This window comes from Austrofundulus limnaeus, unplaced genomic scaffold (assembly GCF_001266775.1).
Source record: "Austrofundulus limnaeus strain Quisiro unplaced genomic scaffold, Austrofundulus_limnaeus-1.0 Scaffold49, whole genome shotgun sequence".
NCBI classification, from domain to species: domain Eukaryota; kingdom Metazoa; phylum Chordata; class Actinopteri; order Cyprinodontiformes; family Rivulidae; genus Austrofundulus; species Austrofundulus limnaeus.
In genome coordinates, this window is record NW_013952451.1 from 997,028 (window position 1) to 1,008,796 (window position 11,769).

Below are 11,769 nucleotides of genomic sequence, written 5' to 3' on the forward strand. Positions count from 1 at the left end.
GTCTGGATAACAGCAGACTGACTGCTCGTAAAATATACGACAGGTCTGGACCACTCGTGACTTTTGTTCGTACCTGAAGAAATTCTTAGAATACGAAAACATTGGTGAATGTCACAAATTCTCCTAAATCACTCGTACGCACAATTTAAGAACAAATCTGTGCATACGAACAGTTCTTGCATGAGGCCCAATATTTGTCACTCATTTGTTGAATACAGCAAATTAGAGCCGTCTCTAATGCATCTAAATGTCAAATATGGACTAAAGTTATATATGACCACGTAAACAATAAAAACATGTTTTCAAGCTGCAGTTAAAATACACTTTTCAATCACCTTGATTTATATGTGACAACAGCCAAACACCCCACAATTCTTGTAAAAACCCAGATAAATTGAAGCTTCGCTGTGGTTCTGAGTTATCATCACCACGATTTTATCATGGCACTGCAAAAACTGTCCATCTTACCAAGTTTTAAAATCTTATATCCAGCCAAAAAGTCTTTTTGATCTTGTTTAGAGACTGATAACAAGAACTGATTGTGTAAGAATAATAATCTTGTTTTCAGAATGTGTAAGATTATTTGTATTGTTAGTCTGAAAAATTGACTCAAATTAAGTCAAAAATTTCTGCCAGTGGAGTAAGAAAATTTTACTTGGTAAAATTCTTGAAAGAAGAAAAAAATTGAGTCAAATCAAGTATTTCAAGAATCTTACCAAGTAAAAAATTTCTTACTCCATTGGCAGATATTTTGACTTAATTTGAGTCAAATTTTCAGGCTAACAAGAAAAATAATCTTACACATTCTGGAAACAAGATTATTATTCTCACACAATCAGTTCTTGTTTAGTAAATCAGTCTCAAAACAAGATCAAAATACTTTTCGGCTGGATATAAGATTTTAAAACTTGGTAAGATGGACAGTTTTTGCAGTGGGAGACATTAGAGCTCCAAGATTAAAATTTAAAAAATGATTTCAGGAAGATATTACTTGATTCTTTGGTCATTTTGAGGAGATGGTTTGTAATTAGTTTGGGGCGTTTTAATACTTACTCTTGATTTAGTCCTTTCTTTCTCATYTCTTCTCCTCTGTTAGTGTTTGGTATCTTTGGTAGGATGTTTGCTGTTGTGAATTTGTCCCAAGAGGCTTGGCCTGCTGAGATGCCCTCAGATAACTGTGTTCAGGAGAGAATAAGGTGTTGTTGTGTTTTCCTTGAGGCTTAATAACTGACAAACTCTGTTCACACATCTTAAACTTCAATTTGATTAACTTTGTCTCTCCTGGATGCTGTCAATTCCACAGTTCTGTGGGAGAAAATTAGCAATTAAAACTATTAATCTTAACAAACACTGCTTGGTTTTAATAACTTCTTTATAGGCCCAAAAATCTTATCTTATCTTATCTTATCTTATCTTATCTTATCTTATCTTAAATCTCTTGTCTGTTGGAGCAAAAAATGCAGTCGTGTTAACACTGTTTCTGTTTCTACAGATATTTTCTGTGTAACTTAAAAGAAGTATTTCTTAAAATGCAGTTGACATTTTTTTTTTTACAAAGTATGACCTGAGGTAGACGCCAGCTGCTAAACAGCAGAACTCATGATGGCATGAGAAAAATGAGCCCTTTCCTTTGATGTGCCTGAACTTGGAGCCTTTATCAGCACGTTTCCATAATGGGCTCCCTATTTAGTTTCATCAAGCTCATTTGGGAAACTGCCACAAGATCACGGCAGGACTCATAACATTAAACCAAGCAAGTGATGAAACAGCCATCAAAGAACATGAGCTCCCTCCCTTGATGACAGAAGGAGACTTGATTTAGAGTTTGTTTCCCCCCTGAGCTCATTAAGCCCTGTGGGCTGATGCAATCTTGGCAATTCTTAATGCACTCTGCACGTTAGAGGAACGCGTCACGACCACCTTCCATGACTGAAACCCTATTTGAAAAAGTAAAATTTAAAATTTTTATTTCCACAGATTGTGAAGTCCTTTAGCATGAACTAATTTTTATTATAAGTAGTGGTTTTGTCTAAACATTTTGTAGAAATCAGGTTATTGTTGCTGACTTATAATAGATGATAATTGCACTTGTATGTTTTTTTTTGCTCTAAATCAGTTACCTTGTGTCCTAAAAATATTTTTACAGTCAAACTAGCTTCTTCATTTTAAAAGGGACTTAACAAAGTTCACTTTTTTAACTGTTAAATGCATTTTGTTGTGTAGTTGGGGTTTCTGGGAGTGTAGAAAGGTTTGTTCTAGTCTCCTCTTGTGCTGCGTAGATATCTTTATATTCTGTTTGGGTCAGATTTTTCAGCCTGTGCGGTTTTCTCTACTTTCTATCATGCTTTCTGGATGATTACATCACAGTATTTGCAACAGAACAGTCACATAAGGTCTGAACTTTACCAACTACATGTTGGTATTTCGTTCTGGCTCTGGTTCTGGTTCTGGGACGGACTCTGGTTCTGGGTTGGACTCTGGCTCCAACATGTAAGGCTGGATGGATGAGTTTGCCCTATTTTTATCCATTTGTAAATAAACAGTTTCTGTGCAGCTATAAAGTGGTAACCCCCGTCTGTCAAACTGGGGGGAGGGTTTGAAGCATCTCGTTTGGATTTTAAGAAACAGCCTCGAAACGAGTTGATCTGAGGCACACCTCAGGAAAGGGGTGAAAGAGGGACTTGTGGAGCTACAGTAAGGAGGAATTCAGATCAAAGCATTGCAGTTCCACTTTATAAAGACTCAACTGAAGGATTTAAATGTTCGAAAGGAGGATTTAAAAGCATCAAGTGTCTCCTTTTAACAGGTTAAAATATTAAGCTATGAATTGAAACCTAGTTTTTCACCAGTGTAGAGTGGCAGCAAATCTTTAGTAACACAAAATGCTACAGACTCACATTCGTGTTTGATACGAGTGCATCACACAAAACAGCCATGTGGTACACATTGCAGTAATTGCAAGGTGTCCAATATTACCTTCGGGCATAAAATACCATAAAACGCCTTAAAAAGTACACACAAATTAAATGAAGTACTGCTTTTGAACCCTTTAGAGTAAATTCACAAGCTTGGTCTCTTTTTAAAGCTAATAATCTGAAATTTCAACTTCAGCAGTCATATTCTTTGTAACTGTAACTAGTATTTAGTATATTGAAGTAAAATACACAAAAATCAAGATATTTTTCTCCCGAAACTTTTATTTTTTATTAATAATAATTAAAATGAATATGAAGGGAATGAGATATTATCAAACAAGGTTAATTGAGGTATTTGACCAATAACTATTAATATGACGATTGATCCCCTGGAGTCCCTGGACGCTGTTTTAAATCACTCTAGAGGAAAAGATACACCCTCTCTAAAAATCTGTTCCAATTTGTGTCAAAAGTACAGACTTCAAGCTATACACCAGCTTTTAAATTGTTTTGATAAGCAAAGTAAAACTGCAGTTTTCATAAACAAACTTGCCTTGCTTTATGGTCGTTGAAAGCATGTTGCAGCGGAAGGCAGCAAAGGACAGGCAGATTTATGGAAAGGAACACMTCAATCCTCTTTCTGGTCTCACCCCCCGACCCCCGCTGAACAGTCATATAGCTCCCCAAACTCCTTTCTGACTGACGCCTGAAATTACTTGACGAGTGGCAAAAAATCCTCAGGAAGAAGAAAATAAAAAGATGGAGACGGAGTGAGGACTTTGCCGAGGAAGTAGGCGATCAATTATTTGGATTAGAAAAGGAAAGAGAGTAGACTACCGGGGAAGTACTCGGTTCCGTAAGCCTGTCCACCTGACTGAACTAACCTTTAAGTGCCAAATATTAACCATCGAATGTTTTTCTGATGATTAATTGTACACAATATGATTTTAACTCCATCCTAATGATGTACCAAAGTTGGGCTTCATTATTTTTTGTTCTTATTGCTTATGAACAAATTAATCAACAATAAATATATGCAAAAAATGAAATTACGTCTGACAAGTTTTTTCAATCACATATATAAGTAAAAAGACAGTAAATTGGTCATCTGTTTGATTATTAAATAATAATTCAGATCTTTGGAAGTGAGGTTCTGTGGAAAGGTTTTGAACCAAGCTTCAACCTACAGTGACATTCGGCTCATCACTCATCATTTAGGAACGTTCTACTGTTTGTGTTCTTGATTTCTGCTGCAACAAGCAAATAGAAAAGTCAGAGTTGAGTCAAACAGCAGAAGTTTGAACCGTCATGCCGTGTGTCGACGAGGCAGCTTGGTGTAGATGTRGGAGTTCTTCCTGGTACACATTACGGCCCTTAATACCAGCTGAGCTCTGTTCAAATGCCACAGCATGGCAGACTTGTGATGCTGACTGTGCATGCCCTGATGGCTCATAGCAGCAGGAGAAAAGGCTATTTCTCGTAAAAAAACAAAACTAAAAACAACAACTTATCAAATCCACTTGACTCCACTGTCTCTCAGTCCCACACAGCACATTTGTGATGCATTAGAAATCAAGAATTTTAGCTTTAACGTTCAGCTGAACATTCTTCTGCAATCAACCGATCAATGAAACTGAAACCAAGCATGTGGAGAAAATATCTAAAACATTTTATACATTTTAGGCACAAAATATTCAGGATGGTATGAAAGCACAAAGAGTCCCTCTCTGTTACTAAGCAGATCCAAATATTTCTGGACAGTTTTCAATGTTTTTACTCGTTGAAGCCGCAAAATCTTTTGAATTCAATCTGTTTGCATTTTTAGCTGAAATTTAGGGRTTAACAAAAATAGTATGAATCATTTGGTGAATTTAGGCAATTTTGACCATTTCCTTTTTGTTACAAAATCATTTAATGCAACTATTTTGAGTTATTTTTTTTTACCGCTGACTTTGCTGTTTTTTTATGTATGGAAAGGAAATTCTGCTTTCATTTCCTTTGTTCTCAGAAGCTCCCAGGCTATATTTACATTTTGTTTTGAGTCATTGTCCATCTGTAGCATCTTTGAAATGCTTTACAAATAATTATTTGTTTTGTTTTTTTAATTTGAACTGATAACTTATGCGTAAACACACCACAAATTCATCATTTTGCTGCTGTTTCTTTATCAGTAGTGCCACAGGAAGCCCTGCATATGGTGTTAAAATACATGTCGGTTGTTTTTCAGGATGTTCGTATTTTTAAACTCTTTTCTAGCCTTTTTGTTCTTGAGATTTATGAAATCTCTTTTTTGTTTTTGTGGCATTTTCTTTTCATGTCTGACCTGGATAACATGATTACCGCAAGGAAGAGAGTTTTTCATGTGTTTTCGATGTCATCTGCTGTTTGTTTATTTTCTTCCAATGAGTATCCGGGTGTTTTACATTGCTGAGCACATCAGTGTGTCCTTTTTTTCTACCCATTTGATTTGATCATTTCCAATGTTCCTGCTACAGTATCTGTTTAAGGGATTTTTTTTGTTGTTACAGCTGAAAGAGACAGCTTCTTCTAATCTTCTAAGCGTCTTCTGCTAATTTGATTTGAAAAAGATTGTGTAAACTCAAAAATTTAAAAGTTATTTAAGTTTGAATGAGTATAGGCTCAAATTAAGTGAAGATTTACTACCTCCCACTCATAAAACTGTACCTTGGTTATGTTTTGGAAAACAGCTACAGTAACATTTTTTTTCCTCTGTTCGTATATGAAGACAAGAACCTAAATGCATTAAGTGGCAAATTAATGGATAAAAACTGAAGAAAAGCAGCTAGAAATAGTTGATCTTTACCCTTTTTAATGAGGGTAAACAACAAAACTCTCAATWAAGTAGAATAACTGTCTGATCAAGCTGTCTAGTTGATCTTTGCTGCTTCTGCAAAACTAGTTTGTTTAATTAACAGGTTTTCTCAAAACAGTATTTTCAATGTGCCCATGTGGGTGCTTCAGTTAATTTTCCAATTTATGGTATTTATTCAAGCATTTAATTAATATAATTCCGCTGGTGCACATTAAGGAAGAAGTGGCCTCTTACTCTTGTTTTGTATTTGTTTCCACTTTTCAGATTAAAGGGTGATCTTGCCTACAGCTACAAGGGACCGAGAACAAAGGATGATATTGTAGAGTTTGCCAACAGAGTGGCAGGGTGAGTTGCAGGCCTAAACAAAATGACACGAAAACTAAGGAGCGAGCAGAACGTCCGTTATTTCAAAAGGAGACATGCTGCACTAATGAAATCCATCCAAGCCAGCTTATCAACGCAGGCCATATTTGTTTTCATAGCTTAATGGATTTCTTCCTCTGATGCTCCACTTTAAGCCACTGTATCAACTAAGCCTGACAGATTTTTTTCCTCCTTGAGGGGAATCAAGCTCGATCCATGACAGAGGGGATGATCAAAAGCTTGGCCCTGAGATCAGTCCAGGGGAGCAGGTTTTTAAATCTCCACTGGATGGCACCATCAGCTCAAAAATAAATACTTGGCCATACACCCGTTTCACTAGTTCTATTTAGATTCCAATTAAAATACCAAAAATAAAAGAAAATTTGTTGTGGTTTCATTTTTTTTTTCAGACCCGCCGTTCGAGCACTTCCCAGCAAGCAGATGTTTGAACACATGATGAAACGGCATGAAGTTCTTTTTGTGTACGTCGGTGGGGAGTCTCCGCTCAAAGTAAGCACTATTTGTGTCACTCACACAGAAACCAAGATGCTTTTATTACAACCTCTTTTCTGCACAAACACAACAAAATCAAAAGAAAACCACATAGATGCATGCAAAACCTTCTAAATGTACTTAGAACTGCTGTGCAATGTCTAAAACGTTTTCTTTTGATCATTGCAGGAGAAGTACAGCGATGTAGCATCTGAGCTCATTGTCTATACTTACTTCTTCTCAGCCTCAGAGGAATCCTTACCAGAGGTAAATCTACGTTATCATGTTCATTACAATTAAATTATGTTATCACACACTTTTACAGCTCCTTTTCAAYGGTATATTTAGATGTACAGGCTTGCTCAAAGATCTTCAGCTACCTCATGTCTTTTTAGATTTTGCTTTAAAAAGGCAGGATTATTTTTAAAATGTATTTTAAGATTTTTTTAAAAAACTTCTTTCAACATTTTCAAATAAAGTTTTTTGTTTTCTTGTTTAGTTGACTTAACAGGGACCCACGAAGCCTGTCAGTTTAAAAAAAGTCTCAAACTCGAACCAGTGTTGTATCTACACTCAGCAGACTGAGCAAAGAACTCATTTTAAATGGAACTTTTAGAACAAATTCTTGCAAAGACAGTTTTTGTTTTCAAAACATTTTAGCTGCATGTACAAAAAAAAGCAAAATCCACAAGTTTGATAAGCATAAAATATGACCTTTTCAACGTGATTATGAGTTCAAAAAGTTGTTATATTTTGGCATGGCTTGTATAAAAGCCTCAAAGTTGTTAAATCAACCAGTGAAGAACAAAAGAAGATAAGGAGGGTTATATCTGACAATCAACTCCGGCTAATTATTAGGTGTTTTGACTTTTCTTTGGAAAGCATCTTGTTGGAGCAAGAAAAACTTTGTTTTAGCCAAAAAACCTGTTATTTTGGGGGTTTTAGTTGCATCTAAAAATAAAAACTAATTGTTTCTGCAACAAATTTGTAATAAAGTGCTTCAGATCCAATTTAAAACTGGTTCATTTGCTCATCTCTTTTGTTTTAAGTCAACACAACATTGGTTAAATTCTCAAGTGTGTTTGAATTATTCAAATTCAAAAATTCAAAAATACTTTATTGATCCCAGAGGGAAATTTGGTAAATACGTTCCACATTTAACTTTGGAAAATAGTTTTATTAAAAGGATTAAGTGCAAGAACTGGATTGAGAATAAAGGAACAAAACAGCCAGTGTAAAAAGAAAAAAAAACTTTAAAAGACCTTCAGAACATCTGAAGAGCCTTTGAAACCTTTTTTTAAAAAATAAATAAATAAATAAAACTTCTCTTTCACAGTCAGTGTCTTTGTCAGAGCTTCCTGCAGTGGTTGTCTTCAAGGATGGAGGTCATTTTACCTATGATGGTGAGTGTTTTATTATCCTCTCTGTGACCAAAGTTGTCTTGAAAGTCTAACTGTTCATCGCATCTGTTCCCACTGTTCGTTATGTAATGTCTTCCTCTTGTATTTTCCCTTTCCTGCTGCTAGTCTTTCATTTTCCTAACCACACTGACTGATGTTGTGCCTGGCTCATCATGCAGCAGCCAAGGCTCTGCCCACTTTTATAGTTGTGTGGTTAGGCCAGAGATGTCCTGGTGGTTTGTCTCTGGGCGGACTTGCACAGCACGCCTCCGTGTTTGGCCCAACGTGAGTGGGCATGGGAGACCAAAGTTTTAGAACAAAAAACAGAACAGAATCATCAAACTTAAAGTTGAGCAAATTTTACAGCAGGTCAGAGCAAAACCATCATATTTCCCAAAGAAGTTGCTAAAGTTTGAGCTCATCGTAGCAAAGTTAGTTTACCACATTCCTTCATAGTGTCTTGTAAATCATTGCAACACCGGATCTTAGCTGAGAGCCGGAACTGGAAGGGCAGAGCATCGAGGCACAGAGCCAACACAAACGGGCCCCAGTAGTGGCTGTTAGGGAGGTTAGGTGCGCGGTCGATCGCCCGCAGAACAAAATCCATCTCTGCCCTCGAGTTACGCTTCACGTGTGTCTGCTCCACCTGGCCGTTACAGAAAGCGGGCTTTGTGCTCCAGAACCGCAGCAGCAGCGGCTCGCCGCAGCAGAYGCTGACGACGAAAATGCCGCTCTCTGCCGAGCCCTCCAGGACCCTGATGCAGAGGCTGTGGTAGATGCCCTGTGTCGCCATGGTTACAGTGTATTAAACTCGTCAACGACGGAGAACGTGGTGAAATGACTCGACTGCGTCCTTGCCTTCTTCTCCCTTTTCAATTCTTCACAAACTGTTTCAAGAAAAAAAACTCTCCTAATGTGAAGTATTGTGGCTCACAAATAGACCACACATCCTACTTACTGATGTTAAAAAGAAATTTGTCCTCCTAAGAAAATAGTTCAGCGGCTCCTTTTTGTTTATCTTTTTTTCAACTTGTGCTGCTGTTTCTTTGCCGTGGTGTATTTCTCAGAAGACTTGTCTCCATGAAATTTCTCTGACCGGACAATAAATAATAAAATAAATGGGTCTGAGCCACCTTTTATAGTTTTCTGCTGCTCTCATTTTGCATACCGTTATGTCAGAAACTTTTTTTTCTTTATCAAATGTTATTTGGCTAAACGTCCAAGACACATTTGCATAGGCACTCGGTGACATAGTTTTATGCCAGGCTGTGATGCTTATCCAAGTGTTAGGGTATTATACTGCATGCCTTACATATATTTTTTATGAGCTTCAGTGTTTTTATTTTTATTTTTTTAATTTTAAAGGCTGCCACATCCTGAAATATCCTAACAGTTTTAATGTGTTCTTCTCCTGGTGTTTATTTTTGCAACTCGTGAAGAAGCATATTCAAAATATTAAAAATTCTGTCCTCTTACTGTGCTTTAAACAAACAAACAAAAAACAGGTCCCACTGAGCAGAGCCACTCTGCCCAAACACCGCCTCCGGTTTGTGTAAAGTGATATTTGACAAAGTTTTTTTGCTTTGATTACTGTAATACACTCYCCTAAAAACGACAACGCTTTTAAAGAACCGCATTAAAGTATAGTTTAGTACAATGTCTCATACATAATTAATTACTGAAATGCTCAGTGCTGAACTGCTGTAATGATCTGTGCTGTTGTTGGGCTTCAGGAGCAACAGAATGTGGTGGGAATAACTCATCTACAACCACAACAAGTTATTGTTTAGTWTCTATAAAACCGACTGCGTTTGAGCCATGTTTGTGGGTGGCTAATGTTGATTAGTTTTGGTGTCCATTTTGAGTTGGAATGACTTCAAAGGTCAATCTAATGTATACTTTTTGAAAGTTTTTGTAAAATCCTCCCAGTGGGTCATACGATATTTTGCTAACAGACGAACAGGGTTGATTCCAGAATTTATTGCTAAAGTTTTAAGCAAAGGTTTTGTATAGTGAGTAGTGTTTGGAGTGTGTGACATTATTGACTCCTGGCTACTACCAAGCAAAATGTCAGCAAATTGTCTGTGAAATTGACTTAGTTATTGCCACTTTCTTTTAAAAAAAATTTTGGATGCGGTGGCCATCTTGAATTTGGTTGCCTCAAAGTTCAAAATGTATATTCAGTTTTTCTTTTTCCTTTAAGTGCCGGTGACATGAAACTTCTATAGTAAGTCCGATTTTATTTTTGGAAAGATGGCACTGAAAAGAATATTGCAAAAGAAATGTCATGCTGCTGAGATGAACAGATGAGATATTTGAATGCAACGAAACAGGAAGTGATGACAAAAGATACGTCTGCATGTAAACAAAGCAGTTGACTAACAACACAGACTGTAGAGAAGAAACTGTTGCTTTAGATTATTTTTAGTCATTACCTGAGAGTAATTAAGAAGACTCAGAGTTCTAATATTTCTATTAACAAACCAGGGACTTTCTCTCTTAAAGAGTTCCCCTTTGATGTCACTTCCTGTTGTAATTGCGCTGAGCCAATTAAAAAAAATTATGCCTGTTATGTGACAAAATGGGTAAAATCACATGTATTATGCCAAGTTTCTTAAATATAAATATATCTTTTTTTTACTTTTTTATGTTTTAGGGATATGCATGTTATAGGCTCTTTAAAGTTTCTATTAAATCCATGCAGTGGTTTGAGGTATTTTGCTAAAGAACCTGTCCCACTATAATGTTTTAGACAACTTATGCCAACTTATGAAAGTTTTAAAGACATCTACGTTGAAGATGGAATTACRAAATCAACTGGAAGCCTCTTTAAGGCCCGTACATACTGTAATGCTAACAAATTGATAAAATATATAATTTTTTATTAGTAATTTAGCCATAATAAAATGTAATAAGTTGGCATAAGTTGTCTAAAACATTATAGTGTGAAGGGCCCTAACAGAGTCGACTCAAATAGTTGAACATGATAAAWTTTTGCCCTCTAAATATGTGTAGGGGATCGGTCTCTACTTCTCCCACACCAAATTTTAAATCAACATCTGTAAAAATTGCTGAGTTACAGCTAGTTTTATATTTCATTTTTGTAGATCAGTTGACAGTTTAATTTATTTCTTTCCACAAGTTTGGTTAAAATTCCATTGGTTCATATTTGGACACACGCACACAACTACACAAACAATAACACCTGTCTGTTGCCATAGCATGTTTTAGTCGCAGCTTTGTTTGCTAATGTGTCAGTCTGTAAACACATTTTGAGTTCTAATTTACTCATGGCTCCACGTCACGCTTTCTGTTCTTCTGCCTCAGCGGTTTATGGAAATGTTTATAAAGGTGGCAGCTGTGAGGCAGAACGTCTTTTCATGCGTTTATTGGGTGCATTTAAAGCAGAGGTTGATTAGCATGTCATAATGTCATAAACAAGTTGAGGTCACATTTAAACAGGTGACAGCGCAACGACGCTGCTTCGATGAGCTCTTTACTTTGCCGGTTATTTGAATATGATTACATGTTGGATTAAAAGTTAATCACTGGTTTTGATAGTCAAAAATAGCTTTAGGCAGTGTTTCCCAAAGTTGGGGTCGGGACCCAAAGTGGGGTCCCGAAACATCAAGATGGGGTCCTGAAAAGATTTTCTGAATTAATTACATTTTTGCCTTAGTTGTTACAAAGGAGTGAGGTTACTATAAAATGGATAAATGTAGTATAAAAATATTGTTACTATGCCCATGTTTTGTTGACCTGATAC

The 11,769-nt window shown here is 36.4% G+C and overlaps 1 protein-coding gene across 1 annotated transcript in view; it reads left to right on the forward strand.

Annotated features, from left to right (window-relative positions):
- The window catches only part of tmx3b (thioredoxin related transmembrane protein 3b), a 43,779-nt gene that overhangs the window by 3,096 nt on the left and 28,914 nt on the right, over positions 1–11,769 (forward strand). Inside the window, exons 6-9 of the mRNA XM_014008368.1 lie at positions 6,013–6,093; positions 6,522–6,621; positions 6,793–6,870; positions 7,940–8,006. Of these exons, the coding sequence (XP_013863822.1) occupies positions 6,013–6,093; positions 6,522–6,621; positions 6,793–6,870; positions 7,940–8,006 (326 nt within the window). The remainder of the gene's footprint in view (positions 1–6,012; positions 6,094–6,521; positions 6,622–6,792; positions 6,871–7,939; positions 8,007–11,769) is intronic.